General features: G+C 38.0%; 1 protein-coding gene across 1 annotated transcript in view; it reads right to left on the reverse strand.

Moving 5' to 3' along the window:
- Positions 1-2,012: 2,012 nt before the first annotated feature.
- The window catches only part of LOC101530134 (solute carrier organic anion transporter family member 1B3), a 42,239-nt gene continuing 25,820 nt past the window's right edge, over positions 2,013-18,431 (reverse strand). The window contains exons 9-15 of the mRNA XM_058655660.1: positions 15,784-15,948; positions 14,700-14,895; positions 11,747-11,912; positions 9,690-9,874; positions 7,487-7,551; positions 4,850-4,967; positions 2,013-2,242 (exon numbers count right to left, since the gene is read on the reverse strand). Coding sequence (XP_058511643.1) covers positions 2,029-2,242; positions 4,850-4,967; positions 7,487-7,551; positions 9,690-9,874; positions 11,747-11,912; positions 14,700-14,895; positions 15,784-15,948 — 1,109 coding nt within the window. The 3' untranslated portion in view covers positions 2,013-2,028. The remainder of the gene's footprint in view (positions 2,243-4,849; positions 4,968-7,486; positions 7,552-9,689; positions 9,875-11,746; positions 11,913-14,699; positions 14,896-15,783; positions 15,949-18,431) is intronic.

The raw sequence follows: 18,431 nt of genomic DNA on the forward strand, positions 1-18,431 counted from the left end.
ATTTTTCATCTGCATTGTTTTCTTGTTTTTAAAACGGGACCTACTGTGTGCCAGCACTTCATGTGGATTTTTTCTCCCAAGTTTCCGCTTCCTGCACTAATCACCATGTTCTCAGATCTACAGCCCTAGGAAATGTTACTGTGTATAATCTTGAGGCAATTCCCACTTTATGTTCTGTGGCATTGTACTACTCAGGGTTTTCTGTGGAATTCTGCCCCACTCCCAGCATGTGGTGACTTAGTGTTCTATCAGGGGGTTCTTGAGTCACAAACAGATTTTTTTCCACAGTTTTCCAAGTTGCATTTTAGATGCTTTGAATTAGAATCCCTGCAATGAGACTATGATTATATATTTTTTATTTTTTAAAAAAGCAACACAGGCAATTTTGATATACGTAAAAATCTTCTAAGCACTGATTTGTAGAATAAGTCCAGTAATTTGTACGCATTGTAAGAGTGCTGCACCCAGTAGAAAATATTCAAATATCTGCACTCATTCATTCCACTTTCTTGTCTTGCTAAAAAAGCCACGATCTACTGACCGTTGTTACATTATCTTGCGTAAGCTTCATGTCTCCTAGAAAACAGACTGATGGGATGAAAATACACACTTCAAATGCCTTGCTTTCTCAAGTCAAATTCAGTTCCTCTTAATGAACTTCCATAGATCTCACAGAAAAGTGACCCATTCTATAATATGTTGTCTGATGGTCACAGGTTTAAAATATTTGAACGTCTAGGTTTCTTCAGCAGTTTTTTTAATGGAAGGTTAGAAGAAAATGTATACAATTTGGCAGTCAGAACTGATATCAAGGATCAGTTTATAAAGTTTTTGAAATAAGTGACTTCAAGTGAATAGACCATCATCATGGTTATATGAATTCATTTTTTAACACTTATTTATTTTTATTGCAAAGTCAGATATACAGAGAAGAGGAGAGACAGAGAGGAACACCTTCCATCCAATGATTCACTCCCCAAGTGACCGCAATGACCAGTACTGTGCTGACCCAAAGCCAGGAGCCAGGAGCTCCTCCAGGTCTCCCACATGGGTGCAGGGTCCCAAGGCTTTGGGCCATCCTTGACTACTTTCCCAGGCCACAAGCAGGGAGCTGGATGGGAAGCAGGGCCGCCGGGATCAGAACTGGCGCCCATGTGGGATCCCGGGGCTTTCAAGGCGAGGACCTCAGCCATTAGGCCATTGCACTGGGTCCGGTTACACCAATTCCACATCATGCTACAGAAACATGGACAAATTAAACATTTTTGTTTTGTTTTGCTGAAGGTTTTCCTGTCTCTTTGGAGACATTTGTCCTTATATATGTAGCCTATTAATTTCTTTCCAACTTTCTCACTATACTGATTTTCTAATCACAGGTTCATTGAGAACTGCAATTCCCAGAATAAACACTTTTACTTCTACTACAACTAAACAAGTTCTCACTTTAAATTTGCATGTATACATTTAAATATTAGCACAATCACCAGGTCATATCCTCAGAATGTACTCATCCATTTGAAAAGATTTCTTTATTTATTTGAAAGGAAGAGAGAAGAGAAAGATCCATATATATATATAGAGAGAGAGAGAAAAAGAGAGATCTTTCATTTGGTGGTTCACTGTCCAAATGGCTACTCTAGCCAGATGTATGGACCAGGCAAAACTAGGGGTTCAGGAACTCCATCCAGGTCTCCCACAGGATTGAGAGAAACCCAGGTACTCAGGTCATCTTCCACTGACTTCTCAGATGTACTTTGAAGATTTTGAAAATGAAAGCAAAGCAGCTGGGATTCCAATCAGTATCCCCTTATAGGATGTCGGTGTCACGAGCGGCGGCTTAGCTCCCTACACTACAATGCCAGCCATTTAACCATAAATTCATGGGTTCATTAATTGTTATGCACAATTCCATCATCTGTAAAAATGGTAGAATTTTCATTGAGGGATCGGAACTGCTAGAAAACAACATCTTACTGTATCAACACAGTGTTTATTGAACAGTGGCACAAGCAGCGTTTTGCTCTTCCCTTACATATGTGTCTCTCCGTCTGCTCCAGCGGGAGGTACGGAATGTCCATTGCTGCTTAAGGATTCTAAGTTTGCATCATCCAAAGCCTTCATTCCATTTTTTGTTGAATTGGGATTCGTTCCTTCATATTTTTTCTTCATGGCAGAAATGAGCACAATGTATAGAATAAGTGCTAGGGATTTTAAGATTGCAGACAAGCCCAGATAGCTGTTTCTGTGAGAAGAGATTTTTAAAAAGAGTAGACAAGCATTTTTAATTCTGTTGCATATCTTACCACAGTTCTCTCTAGCATCAATGTAAAAAAATTAAAAGTGTACATCTTGACAATCAGGAAGCCATTCTTTTGAAATTATTTTAATTTAGGATTAATTTGAAAAACTTATGAAATCTTGGAAAACACTACTGCAGTTGGCTCAGCGTTCCTCGTACAAGAAGAAAAACACCCGATTCCAGTCCTCTCATGCCTTCCTAAGTATTCTAGCCTAGTCAATGTAGGTGAGATTAAGCTTTGATGTTCAGTGGGTTCGTTATTAAATGCTTTCCCAGCTCACAATGGGAAGAGCAGATAACCATACTGTAATATGAAGAGCATCTGTATACATCAGAGGATTGTGCATCTGTGGTTGCAGAAATGAGTCAACATACACAAATCAATAAGCATGATGTATAAATAAGCAGAGTGAAGGATAAAATCATGTGATCGTTTTTATACTATCAGAGACAACATTTCTATAATATCATATACATTAATGATAAGGCCTCTAACTGATTAGGCACTGAAGGGAAATACTTTAGCACAATATAGGCCAATAGCTAATGTCACACTGAATGGGGAAAAGCTTAAAATTCATAAATTAATATCTGGAACTAGACAAGCATATCTACTCCATCCATGCTATTCAATATAGTTCTGGAAAGTTTAGCCATAAGGCAAGAGGAATAAACAATGTATACAAGTAAAAAAAGATGTCAAATGATCTGTGTGACTGGCAGGATTACATGCACGGGTGAACCAAACTCCAGGAAGAGACCATAAAAATGGTAAGTGCAAGTATCCACAGAATACAAAATTAACAAACAAAATAGTCCAATGTTAACATACTAACAATGATATTACTGAGAAAGAGTGTGTAAGAACAATCCCACTCATAACTGTTACAAGAAGATATTTAATCTTAGAAAAAAATTAAACAAGGATATGAAAGACCTCTAGAAAGAAAACTACAAAACACTAAAGAGAGAAACTGAAGACATACACAAAATAGAAGGACGTTTCTGGGTCCTGGACTGGAAGAATTAATACTATCAAAAATTCCATGCCACCCCAAGTGAATTACAGATTCAATGCAACCTCCATCCAAATACTAATGTCATTCTTAAACAATTATAAAATCCACAGGGCAACAAAAACCCCAATAACCAAGGCAATTATGAAAGACAAAGTCAGAGCTCTCACAATATCAGATATAATCATACAACAGGACTAGTGTAAGGAAAAGAGCATGATACTAGCCTAAAAATTGTAATAGGCATAAATAAATGGAAGAGGAGCTCCAGAAATAAATTCACCATCTAAAATGAACTTCTCTTGGATAAAGGTGCTAAAAATACTTTTTGAAGAAAGGATAGTCTCTCCAACAAACGGCATTGGGAAAACTGAATTTCCATTTATAGAAGATTGAAACCAGATTCCTACCTCACACCTTATACAAAAATCAATTCAAAATGGAAAAAATATATTAAAATCAAGAGATAAAATATGAAACTAGAGAAAACATATAGGAATCCCTCTAAGTCACTGGCATATGCAAGAATATTTTGATGAAATTACAAAACCACATGCAACAGAAACAAACATGGACAAAAGAGATTACGCCAAGACAAAAGTTTCTTTAAATAAAAAGAAATAATCAACAGAGACATCTGACAGCGATATTTGCAAATTCTATGATAAAGGATTAAAGTGCTTAATATTTAAGGAACCGGAGAAGCCAAACTACAACAACAACAATAACAAAAGCAGTTAAAAAATGAGCAAAGCATCCAAATGTTCTTCAAAATAAGCTGTACAAATGGCTAAGAAACACGAACACATGCTCACAATGATTAATTGACAGGGTTATGCAAATAAAGACCAAGGCGAGGTATTATTTCACTTCAGTTAGAACCATTATCTCAAAATCAAAAGCTGACAGACCATGGCTTGATTGTGGGGAAAGGGAACCCTAACACACTGTTGGTAGCAATGCACTTAGGACAGCCATGATGGAAAACAGTAGAGTGTTTCTTCAAAAATCTAAAACAGATCTGTCATAGGACCAAGATACCCGACTTCTGGGAATAAAATCAAAGAAAATGGAGGCAGTAAATGAGATGTTAGCAATCCCGGGTTTACTGCAATAACGAAGACATGGAAGCAATCTAGCAATCTGCTAGTGCATGAATGGATAAAGAAGCAACTAAAAACATACAGAAATATGTAACTGTACACACACACACTCATATGTATATTTTAGGACAAGGAGGGCTTCTGGAAACAATAAGATTTGAATGTAAACCCAAAAACTTTTAGTTGTATTATTGTGAATAAGTTACTTATTATCCTTGAAAATAGTTCCTTCATATTCAAGTAAAAAGGAGAAAAAAATCTCCTACCACTTCAGGATTATTAAAATGAGGAACCACATTTTGGATATACAATGACTGTTCCTTAATGGTGACTACAATTAACATAATTAATTTATTATATTTAAAATGATATACTTGAGTATTTAATGCAGTTAAAAGATCAATTAATAAAACATATTTATGGCAACTTACCCAAATAATACAGAATTATATAACCTACAAGCTCCTCGGGCTCCACAGCTGGTGACGGACCACTTTAAACAAGTTCTGTCAATCAGAGTCCCAAAGTATATCGGAGCCAGAATCCCTCCTGAAATGTAAGAAGAGACAACATTGATTCAAGGAACAGGTTTCAAATGTAACTGGGTGATATTTCACACGATACATTTTGCATTAGGTGGAAGTTGAAAAAGTTGGGGGACTATCCCTTCTACCGAAGAGCTGTGATGAAGAATCTCAAAGGCCATATACCACATAACAATGTCACTGACATCTTTAGCTACCTTCCTCTTCCCACCAAAGGAAAAAATAACATTTTGGGCCTTAAACTCTATTCTTCAAGTACCAATAAACTGAAAAAAAAAGCAGAATGATGTTAATTTACATCTAGGTTACATTGATCTTATGTAATTTTTTTTCTTAGGCAAAAAGTTTGAGCACTGGGAGTGGAATGGTAGGTTTACGGGGGAAACAAAAGCTCCATGCTCGCGTATTGCGGGCTACGCTCCTCTTAACAAAGCCAGTGTCTACACCACGATTCCCTCTGCGGAGAAGCGCGGGGCAGCGTCGGGCTGCTTGGCTCTTTCAGCACAGCTCTTTCCCAGCTCACAGATCTCCTCCTCCCCTCTTGGTGCCATCAGAGCCCACATTCCAGCATTTAAGCCTCCACTGATTCTGTGCCTTTCAAGATGGCTCTGGAAGCTGCTCTAGGCTGTTCCAGGTGGGGCCTCTGGTGCTAGTGTTGTACCTCCTGATCACAGCGATGCCTGTGTCCTTGCTGATCTGGCCCTAACCCAGTTACACGAATGGTCAGAATCACGTATGCTGTTCATGGCTGAAGTATCTGCGTATATTGCTATTTTATCTGAACTTGAACCCTGCTTACAGGTACCAGATCTATCTGGTTATTTTTTATCTTAATAAATAACTTTCAGAGTTTATTTTGCATTGTAATACATGATAGTGTGAGTCACATATCATCATACATTATGACTCTATTACCCATGGTCCATCTCCTTTTTCCTAAAGAATGTTAGAATGACAAATGATTGGCATCTGAGGTCAACCGTTATGCAGAAAACTAGTATCGACAGAATGGTTTCACAAAACCGTCGCCACCCTTTGAAAATGGAAAACTTGTGGACACCTTTAATTTTCTCCACATAATATCACTGCCTTGAACAAACTTATTAGATTAGATGTTAGGTTATAAGCTTAGTCTTATATTTTAAATAACCTTGTCAATTATCTATGCTGTACAGGCCTTCCAAAATTGCCCTGTGTATTCCAGACAGTTGTGGTGTGAATTAGAAATTGTATTTTTTCCTCTTAGAGGTTCTGAAGTTCCATTCTGAGGACATCTAAATATAGGATGCTTGCAATTATGAAGTTAAAATTCTTTTTTTTTTTTGCTACAAAATTTCATCACTGCACCAGGAATACAATCTGCACATTCGGTACTCAACTTCAGGGTTTGGGTGCTGGACAAGGGACGTCCTTTCGGATGTCCAGGTGGGGTCCTGCCAGGATGTACAGAGGTTGCAGAGCAGATGCCAACAGTAGAATGCCAGGAAGGGAACTGTGGTGGGAGCTGTGTCAGCCACAGCTGGGTATCTCTGGTTTTCCCCTTCTGTTTGCTCTTTTCACGTTGGATCACCCGTCACCTTCTCAATGAACACACGCTCGCATGACTTCTCTGTTGTCATGGGGCTGTGGACTTCAGCTACGTTCATTTGATTGCGATGATTCCAGCAATGGTCCCTTCCTACTCGTTTTCTTATGTCATCCGGAGTTGTGGCTGGGCCTTCATCAGTTCATATTCAATTGCCAGATGAATTAAACCTTTCCTTTCTTCCCAAGAATACTAAAACAGGGCATTTGTAGGTCTTACCAAGGGGAATCCACAGGGATTAGTTTAAAAGTTGTTGAAATGATTTTCAAAAGACATCCATACGATAAACATGGCAAATGGCAGTAACAGACAAAGAGCCGTTGCCTAAACCTTTCACTGATAACCTCATTAGTTTTTTCAGAAATACGGCTTTCTGTCTACAGTGCGCTCTTGGCCAACGTAACTCACACGTGTCTGACATTTCTTTCATTAAAAAAAATTTCTTGATCCAATTCTAGCGTGAGTGACTCCCTATTCACACGTTTACCTTTAGGTGAAGGCTGGTTGCCGGTCGACACTGTGCGCAGTAGGAGCGTGTCGTTCTGCTGTTCTGTGCAAACTGCTTGGCAAAACTCCCAGGCTTCCTCGAGTGCATCAGGCATTTCTAAAGAATGCCTGAGCATCCTGGAAAGAACTTCTACTCTTCCTACTTGGGAGGAATGTTCTCTTTCTGAAAGTAGACAACCTGGGAACCACCTGCTACCATGTCAGATACAGGGCAACACGACTGTGGTGCGTGCTTGACTGCTACTGATCGCCTTCAACTACAATCAACATCAGAGTCATTTTCAGGTTTCCTCTGCCTCCTATTACTGTCATTGACCACAAAAAAGGAAACGATTCTTTCTTCTGTCTATTTGTAATTTGAGTAGTAATTACATTCATCTTTGAGCACTGATAAACATATCCCAAATTCATAATTCACATATTTGTCATACCTAGTGTCCGTATAAACAGTGAATGGAAACCCATTGCAAGTGATTTCAATTCAGGCTGAACAAGTCTGAAATCAGGTAAAAACAAAGACATATTAAACATGTTTAAAATACTAAACTGAGCTTAAAGTTGAAACATTCCTCAATGTTCTCTTCCTAGAGGTTGAATGAAATCCCTTAAATGAAAGGCCCACGTTTCAAAAACGGACTTTAAGGAGGCTGTGGAAAAACGGAATGAAAATACAGACTTATTCTGGGAAAGATGATTTCTAATTTATGCATCGCTTTTCATGAACTTTTCTGTGAAATCACCAATATACAAAGACTTCAGAGTATTTTATACCAAAATAAACTTATCTTTTAACTCTATTTTCTATAAATTTCTAAGAAATATCTATTTGAAAGCAGATTTGTGCAGAATAAGGGGTTGGGTCACGGAGAAAGCAAAAGGGAACATGAGGGCACAAGAGGGAGGGAGGAAAGAAGGGAATATTAACAGAAACATTATGTTTTACTCTTGAGCTATTACTGGATATATTTGCTCAGGGATCTCAGTGGATATAACGTATGACCAGAGCTTAAGAAACATCTCCCAAGTGATGAGGTAGTTCCTGTTTTTAAGAACACTAGGCAAATGGTGTCCCAAATAAATTAAGCGACTTGGGAGAAGTCATTTCATCTCTCTTTCCTTCCATTTCCTTATTTACTCAGAGGATAATACTATTTAGTGCTTCCTGAGATCCAATACAACAAGTTAGCATTCTAAGCTTCTTTTTTTTCCCCCCATGGAACTGCCACTTGAGCCTTGCACTAAAGCTACCATTCACTGAAGTTCTTAAAGAAAGGTTATACAGCAGGATACAATTCAATCTAAACATAGTATTACATCAATTAAGCATAGCATAGTCATGTATTAGGGGAGGAAGAAATGGAAAGTCTTTGGGGTCTGTTTTTGCAAAGGACAGTGACATATTCACTAGCGTAGTGTGGAGCATACAAGTACACTTGGGGGAAGGAAGTAAAGTCTGTTAGTTAAGGAAAATGGTTTCTTCCTTAACAGCATTGTCCCAGGAAGAGGGAGCTGACTCATATAGGATACTCTCTCCTAAGTAACCAAATTTCTTCAGATAGAGTGGGGAGGAAAGCTACTGACTGGTTGGATTCTGTAAGTGCCTACAGTGACATTTTCCAGAAAATTCTGAATTTCAAAAGGTGGACCTGTTTAAACTAGACACACAAGACACCAACTGTTATTTGATAAAAACAAAACCAAATAAAACACAAACTTCAGTGTTCTCCCAAGGAAAGGAATGGCATGCAAGAGTATGCATTTGGGAGAGTTTGTGTTGAAAATGGGGATATTATCTTCCTTACAGTTGGCTTCAAATCTTGACCACGTTAGTGGAAACAGCAGATGTGCGGTGCAGTGGCATAGGAAGGCGACAATCGCCGACACTCGTTCGTACGTTAACTTGCATGCATCCTCACATCTAGCCAATACTCTCCCTGACGACATGCACAAGGTCACACACACACACTCACACATCATTATCATGCAAGATATTTATCCGTGCACTGTGACCCCACACTTCACAATTGATTTTGAGCACCCCAACATTCTGATGGACCTTTCTCAGGGTGAAAACATCACAAAAAGGCTCTCAAGGAGCAAAATGTGTGGGTGCTCTTCGGATGCCTCTGTTTCCTATCAAAGTGTACAGATTCCAGCAGAACAGCTCCGTCCCTGCCCACTATTGCTTTACTCACCACACAGCATTCCCCACGAGGCATGGTATCTGCTCTACATAACTGTTTCACGAGTGATGTAACAAATTCTCAAATATCTGTCTCTTGCCCGTGACAGTACGAACAGGAACTAGAGCAAAAGCCATTCTGTTGTCACATTATAAGCATTGAAATATTATTGCAGACTAAAGTGAAAATTTATACCTGGTTCTCAAAAATACATCCCATCAGGATGTAGGGCAACCCCAAATCAAAGCCTCCGTAAATATCATATAGAGATGCCCTCAAAGTCTTAGGAACTCACTATGGCATTGAATGATCGCAATAATCCCAAGAAAAGACATCCCAAATAAGCAAAATGTAACAAAATAGGAATGGGTGCCCCAAATACAATACGGAACAAATCAGATGTACTTGTAGTCCAACATGCATAAAAAATGATTAGAAAAGCGATACTTACCTGACAATCAGCATGATAAACGCAGTGCTTCCAAAAGCAACACTGAAAGAATCCATGAGTTGAACAGCTACAAATATGTAGTATTTCTTTGTGCAGCCAGCGTCCCTTGGGCATTCCCCCAAGGAGGCTGAGAAGTTGCTCTTCTGCAGACCAGCTTCTTCCACACAAGTACAGTTATAAAACACCTAATTTTTTTTGAAAGAATGTAAAAACTGTCAATACTTTCCATTACCTTTTAAAGGTATTAATCTGGCTGTTCTAACTCATACCAGTTGTTGACCGTGATTCATGGCTTCTCACTTATGGTAATGTACAGTGATGCAGTACTGGGGTCTATCATATACAGATGTGGGGGAATAATGGAACATGCATCCCTGCTTCCAGACGAAAGATGGATTCCCAATGAAACTGTTGGACATGTGTAGACAATGGGACGCTGGATTGCCTGACATTGTCTGTACCAACAATGTCAGGGTACACTTAAATAAGAGACTGACAGAATTATCATTCCTTATGAAGCACTACACTATTATAACAAAATGGGAAAAATCTGATGGGGGGGTGGGAGTTTGGGGGAGAATCCCAACCTATACAAAATTGTATCACATAATTCAAAATAAAAATATATTAAAAAATAAAAGGTATTAATCACTCAAATCACATTATTTACATTTAACAAAATTCTAAAAACCCAATTGTGCCATGGTTTAACAACAAAATTATTTCTTGGATCCTTTCCAAAAGAAAGTGTAATTTGCTGTTAATTTTAAATTTTAACGTTAGGAAATATTTCAAAAATTAGTCTGAAATTCTCTGTTCTTTTCTTATTGACATAAAGCCTTTCTAATATTCTCTTTGATCCATAGATCAAAATAGAGTTAGGTTATAATTTGATTCCTATTTTGGCAATCTAAAACCACATGCACATACAAGCATACAACGATATACAATAACATGGGTGAGGTAATTACTGGGAAGTTTCACTATAATGCAATGTCCAGATGAACAGTTCCAGCACAAAATGACAAGCCTGAGAAATCGATGATTAGAGACATTCAGACAAGCAACTCACATAGCCTGATGGCTTAACTGAATTCTCCAGTATTTCAAACTACAATAAAGTTTAAGGCAAATACACCTTTGATGCATCAGAGTTAATGTCTTACTACTAAAGGAAAAATTGACTCTGGGAAAGAACTAAAATCCATATTTTCAGGAGCCTACCAAAATTTTTACATTGTTTGACTAGGAATGATGCAGAAAAACGATTTATGCAGCAAGCTTGTTGGCCAGTCCTCCAAACTGGTACAAAAAAGCATTATTTTTTAACTTATGTATTAATTTTAATTTTTGCTTGAAATATGGAAAGAGAAAAATAAAGTGAAATTAACCCAATCTTTTACTCTACTGACCAATGGAAACAGGTTGTAATGGATCAGGCCAGAAAAAATTCTTAATCCAGCTCTCCCATGTGGGTGGAGGGGAGCAGGTACTTGTGCCACCACCTGCTGTCTCGCTGGGTAACATGAGAAAGAAGTTGGATTGGAAGTAGAGTAGCCACAACCTGACCAATATGGTTAAAGACAATCCCAAGTGATGACCCAACAGCTGTTCTAGACATGTAGCCCCAAAAAACATTATTTTAAAAAGAGATGGCTGATGACGAATGATTCAATGGGTCTTTCATTAGCCTCCCAACAGCATGACCATTGTCAATATTAAGAAAATCATATCTTTATGGCAGACAGAACTTTCCTTTAAATTCTAAGATCATATTTTTCCAGGCCTTCCCAAGTGGGCCATGTGGGACCACAGACTGAATGGGCACTCTCACTGAAAGACAGCAGAGCTGTGAATATTAGAGGTGGGCTTCTTATACTCTGGGCCAAATTTGGGCAAATTTATTAAAGCTGAGGTCCACATTCAAAGATTTTTAAGATGTTTTAGTTTTCAAAGTTCTCCATGTTTTCCCGTAAACAGACTTCTTTTTCTAACAATGGCTCTATCTAACCTGTGGTTCTGATGAAGTAGAGGGGACAGCAGAGATAGATACTCACAGTTGGCTTTGTGTGGCCACTGAAGGATTTGCAGCCTGCGAGACATGGTGATGTGTATGTCACTCCATTGCTGCCACAGACAGGTTCCCATTGACTTTCATCACAGTTGCAATCTGAGTTGCAATGGGCAAGTGGTACATCTAGATGAGAGGTCACTGGATAATTTCTGGAATTAGATGACAGACATGTATCAAAAAAATAGAGTAAAGGGGTTTGAGAACAGGAAAATGACAAATGGAAGGGAGGAAAGAGGAGGAAGAAATAGAAGAAATGAGATGGAGAAGAATAAAGGGGAAACAAGAAAGATAATCTTGCTTTAATGACGTAGAGAAATTCTATGTGGTGATACTAAAATAGCTCTTTTTAAAATGCTTATTCTTCATCTTCCCAAGGTATAATTTTAACAAATTTCCAGAGAGTAAGATTTAGATGAGAGATCTTTGTGATGTGATGCGCTTTTTCCGCCCAATAAAGTAGTGGCATTAAACAGATACCTTCTAGCTGTCTATAAAGGCATGTAAATCTAAGAATGTTTTTGTTAAGGTAGGTGAAATTAAAAAATCTGGATATTTAACTGTAAAAGCTGAACTTAAGAGAGTCAAATCAGAACATTTAAGGATTTTGAAAAATCAAGAACATAATTAGTTGAGAATACATGAAGTTTTAATAATTGATGTTCTATAAGCTACAGAGTATGATTTCATAAGTTCACTAAAATATAAGATATGTCATATAATTGTCTGTTTATAGATTTTAGGAATTATTTTTGGTTTCATAAAAATAATAATAATTGAAGTACTTCCAAGGAAGTTTTCAATATTTGTTTGAATGAAAAAAAACAGAATTATCACTGCTGTCTTTTAATTAATTTGTACAAGTCCTATATTTCTTTTCAGGGAACTGTCTTTAGAAGGCTATTATGGGGACCAATGTTATAGCTCAGTGTATTAAAATGCCTCCTGTAACTCTTGCTGGTGTCCTGCAACGGTACTAGTTTGAGTGTTGCCTGCTCTTCTTCCCATCCACCTTCCCCCCCAGCTAGTGTGACTGGCATAGCAAGAGGAGAGTGGACTAAGTGCTTAGGAACCCGCACCAAATGGGAGACCTGGGAGAAACTCCTGCCTTCAGTCTGACTTGGCCCTAGTCTTTGAGGATTGAGACAGCGGATGGAAGATTCTCTCTCTCTCTCTCCCCCCCTCCCATCCTTGCTCTCCCTCATCTACTGTCTTTCCCTCCCTCTCCCACCCATGTGACTCTGTTTTCCAAAAAAGCCCTTAAAGACAAACTGTTATTAGAACTAATCATATAATGTAGGCTCAGTTTAGAGTCATTATGTGAATCCAGAAAGTTACAATTCCTCCAGTGTCCACAACACAGAAAGTGGTATGAGAACCTGATTGCTAAGGTTTATGTGGAAGGAAATGTTCAATTGTCATGATAAGGAGCGCAGGATAATAACTGAAAATTAGCTAGGCAACCCTCTAAAAATAGGAAAATGTTTAGACAAGAAAACCTGACAAGACAGGCTGAAATTGATATTACATAAAATCCTGAGTTGGAAAGCTCAGAACCAACAATAAGCAGATTTGGTTTATGTGGTCACTGAGCTCATGCAAGGGTCTTTGCTTGTGGCTTAAACTTGAACCTTTCTCATCTTTTTAAAAAAGGTTTATTTTTTTTTCTATTTGAAAGGCAAAGTTACACAGAGATAAATATATGCCATCCACTGGTTCACTCCCAACATGGATGCAACAGCCAGTTTGACATGGGTGAAGCCAGGATCCAGGAGCTTCTTCTAGTCTCCCACTTGGGTGCAGGGTCTCAAGGACTTGAGCCATTGTCCACTGCTTTCCCAGCCATAAGCAGGGAGCTGGATCAGAAGTAGAGCTAAAAGGACATGAATTGGTGCCCACATGGGATGTTGGTGTTACAGGCAGAGAAATAGCCTGATTTGCCACCATGCTGGCCCAGAACCTTCCTTATATTAAGCAATTGGGTATAGTAGGAGATGACAACATGGGTTGTAACATCTTTTCCTGTGGGTTAGGCATTTAACATAGTTGTTAAGATATCACTTAGGTTGCCTGCAGCCCATATGAGAGTGATTGGATTTGAGTTCTGGCTCCACTCTGGATTATATCTTCCTTTTAATGTAAACTCCAAGACACAGCAGGTCAAAAGTCTGCATTCCTGGCACCCAAGAAAAGGACCTTGATAGAGTCTTTGGTCTGGGTTGAGCCAGCCCTGGCTATTCTGCACATTTGAGGAGTGGATCAAACAAGGCAGATCTCTGTGTCTCTGCCTTGCAAAGAGAGGAAACTGTCCCATGATTTGCATAAAACATGGACTTCTAAGAACACTGCACATCACTACAAATACTCCTAATCGAACAGTAGAGGTTATGCAATATCTAACATACAATTATACTGAGGATACGTATTAATCCTGCTAATAATGAAGACAAATCTTGAAATCATCTGTTAGTTTTCCAAACAAGAATTAAACATCAAATAAGGAAGTGCACTCTTACAAAGCCTGTTGTTAAACACCAGAACAAACTGCAGATGAAGAACATTCAGTAACTTTGGACGACTGTTATTAACAGTAGTCTCATGACCCACCCAAGATTACAGTGGCACATACGGTATGTTTGGAAGCCACAGAACCTCAATTTGAGTTAGAACCTTATTTATTGCTCATGCCTTCTTCATCTAAAGTCACTCACTCTCAGAACTATAAAATGATACTATTACTACAAAGTACATGTCTGATCTTTAAAGAAAAAAAAATTAAAGGAGAGCATCTGAGAAACAGATATTCAAGAATTCCTAAGTTGAGAAATTGCTGTCAACTAAAAAAGAATGTTAAAATTGTTTCTGTTCCGATTTACTTATCTAGCCTTTTAATTGCAGAGGTAACATGTTAGAAAATTGATAAACTGATAAATACAAACCCTTTATAGGTCAAGGTTATGCCAGCCACTGGTTTGCTCTCACAGGTCAGAGCAAAATATAACAGGTAAAATAAGAAGGACAACGAAGAAGTAAAGAATGAGAATTTGGCAATTCCAACCAGGGTAAATTTGAATTTTTTGATGATATAGCCTCCTGAAAGCATCCCAGCTGCCATCATAGGTATGGTTATGACTCCTAGAAAGAATGAAAGAAAACCACAATTATATAAATATGACCTTTCTTACATGTCTTTGCATGTGAGACACACTATGTCAGTCAACATTCTCCAATATTGATCCTTCTTAACCAGAAGGCTGATCAGCCTGGACGGATAGAGAGGATGGGGTTACCAAAGAGGAAATAATCGGTCCTTCTTAATAATGAGGCCGTGGTTTCCTTTGTAATCATAATAACAGCAATAATACCAATGACTGAATATTTGTGTCTCCAAGGATATCTATGAGGTGCTTCCCATTTTTTTATACTGGAAACCAACAACAACAAAACCCAGCATCTTTATGAGACTTTGAATCTACCATTTAAAATCCTCTACATTTTTCAAACTGAAGAGTTCCAACCCTTAAGAATATACTCCCAATTTGCCTAGAATTGAATACCTGAAACTTGAAAAATTTCCCTTAGTAGGTAAATTCCAATATCCCATTGAAAAAAAAGTACCTTAAAATATCCCCTAGAATATGATTTTTAAAATTTATGCATAATTTGAGAATATATTTCGTTCTTATTGTGGAAATATCAATGCTATAACTTTAAGTAATAAAGTCCTGATTTCTAATCAATGATTTGCATAATTTGACAATGTCAGCACTACATTGACCAACTATGCAGATATCACACATGTATTTTCCATTGTCATGTAGTTTTTCCTTTGGGAACTCAAAAACATGAAATACAACTTCAAGTGCAAAGCAATGATGGTATCACAAGACTAACAATTTTGATAAGATTTTGGAAAGGATAAACAAAAATGACATCTCATGGAATGTGGAAAACTGCCATTTGCAACACCACAAATCAAAAGTATATCACATATCAAATAAGTAAGTGAACAATGTATCTTACCTGTGATAACGTTAGCCTGAGATGCGGACTGACCATATTGTTGTTCAATGTATTTGAAGATATAAGTAAAATAACCAATGAAGCTGCTGATTTGCAATAATGTCATAAACAAGAATATAACATACAGACGATTGGTAAAGATGCTTTTCAAAGATCGAAAAAACCCTAAAAATCACAAAATAATTTAAATATTTAAAATAATCAAGTGCATATCAATCTTTTGGTAAGGATGCTTTTCAAAGATTGGAAAAAACTAAAAAATTTAAAATAATTTAAATATTTAAAAACAATCAAATGCATATTCATGTCTTAGTCTTATATCATATGAAATCTTTCTCTGATAATGTGAGATAATTCTGTTGACAGTTCTGTCAACATTTTACCATACAGCTTCCCTCAATGTTTCTCATACATATATTGATATGTATTTAGTTAGTCCATTTTATCCTAAAATGGGTACATAAATGTGTATTTTGTGACTTGATTTGTTCTCTCAATGTCTGATTATTACCAGCATGCTACCATACCTACTGTAAACACATTCATTCATTTGTTCATTCAACAAATATTTGCTTCTTAACAGGATACCAGGCAAATTCTAAGCCTCTTTCTATAAAGATTCTCCACCTTAAAGGAACTCTAGTGATGTGCAAAATATTCTAAGCTATGACTTTGATAAAAACATACAGAACATATGACTTGATAATTACTGAATTTTGCTGTGGGTGGGAACTTGAATGTCACTAAGTCTGAACTTTTAGAAGACCATAATCCACTATACATTCTTTCACATGGCTCAGCAAACCTCAGATAGCAAGCTGACTACATCAGACAGGGATGGCTTCACTTTAGGATAGTTATCTTGTTACATATTTTTTAAAAAAAAATATTTGTTTATATTAGGAAGTCAGATTTACAGAAAGAAGCAGACAGATAAATATCTTCCATCTGCTGGTTCACTCCCGAAGTGGGCTGCAACAGCCGATACTGAGCCGGTCCAAGCCCAGGAGCCGATTCTGGGTTTCCAACGTGGGTGCAGGGACCCGAAGCTTTGGCCCATCCTTGACTGCTTTCCCAGACCGCATGCAGGGAGCCGGAAGTGAAGTGGAGTAGCCAGAACACGAACTGGCACCCATATGAGATTCCAGTATGTGCAAGGTGAGGACTTTAGCCACTAAGCTGTCACACTGGGTCCTACGTACATTTTTTTTTATGAAGAACTGAAATCCCCCCTTTTTACTTTCTAACCAATTAATCTTAGCTGTATTCAAGAATACATAGAATAAATCCAATGTTTTTTCTTCTTAAACATGTACTTAGATATTTCATCCATTTTAAATAGCCACATGATGGAGGTCCCCTTTGGTTTAGGTCAGTATCCTACAACACACCTGATCACGCAGATGATGGTAATCATCCTTTTCTATCTTCATTATCTTCTCTCTCTTTCAGTCTCACAGTCAAACCTGTCCTTACATTAACACATTGCACTAATTTTATAGGATTGATATGGCAGAGTAAAGACACAACATTTATGAATATACCTCGAAAAGTTGGAGGAACCATGGTAATAGAAGCTGATTGCCTTGGGTGTTTGGTGCTGCAGTGAAAACACCACCTGGGGAAACCTCACACTGCACAGCGTGGTACTTGAGTTCAACTCCTGGCTCTATTCCAAAAGTCTGCTTGTTGCTCATGGTACCGGGGAGACAGTGAGTGGCTGCTCAGGCCTTGACTTCCTGCATGAGTTTATTTAGGCTTTAGTTCTGCCTGGCTGAGCCCCAGATATTGTTGGTGTATGTACAGTAACCAAGGGTTGGAAGATCTCCCTACCCACGCCTCTCTCTATGCCTCCTTGCCTTTCAAGTCCATAAAATCAATGAAAAGTATAAATGAGCTTGTTCTGGCACAAAAAGTTTAAATCTGTGTATGCAATATTTGTTTTCCATGCATTTTTGAAGGCCCATACACAAGATGAAAATTCCTTGGGATGATATATTTTGCTGTGCAGGAAAAAGTTCCAAAAATTTAGCTGATTAGTATGCTAATAAATACTTAACGACTGACTTCTGGCGATGCACTGAAGTGTAATATTCCCAAATTTCCGTGGTAATACATATTGGCAAATGTTCATGTGGTAGCCAATCTGAAACTACCAATGTAGATGAAATTTGAATAATTCTCTCGTGATCCAATGCAAAATGATCACAGGAAATAACTGTCCTATATATAGTATTACAGAAAAGAGAAAATAGTAATAAAATGGCTAAGTGGAAGAAATAATGGGAGGAAGAACTTTTGGACTGAAAATTTGTAATCTCACTTTAATGTCAATTTGTAAAAAGATTTCAATTTAGCTCAGCATAGTAACCTAGTGGCTAAATTCCTCGTCTTGCATGTGGTAGGATCTCATATGAGTGCTAGTTCTAATCCCAGCTTCTCCACTTCCCGTTCAGCTCCCTGCTTGTGGCCTGGGAAAGCAGTTGAGGACGGCCCAAAGCCTTTGAGACCCGGAAAAGACTCCTGGCTCCTGGCTTTGCATCAGCTCACCTTCGGCTGGTGTGACCATTTGTGGAGTGAACCAGCAAACAGAAGATCTTTGTCTCTCCACCTCTCTGTAAATCACACTTTTCAGTAAAAACAAATAA

The sequence above is a fragment of the Ochotona princeps genome, chromosome 27 (genome assembly GCF_030435755.1).
Source record: "Ochotona princeps isolate mOchPri1 chromosome 27, mOchPri1.hap1, whole genome shotgun sequence".
Taxonomy (NCBI): domain Eukaryota; kingdom Metazoa; phylum Chordata; class Mammalia; order Lagomorpha; family Ochotonidae; genus Ochotona; species Ochotona princeps.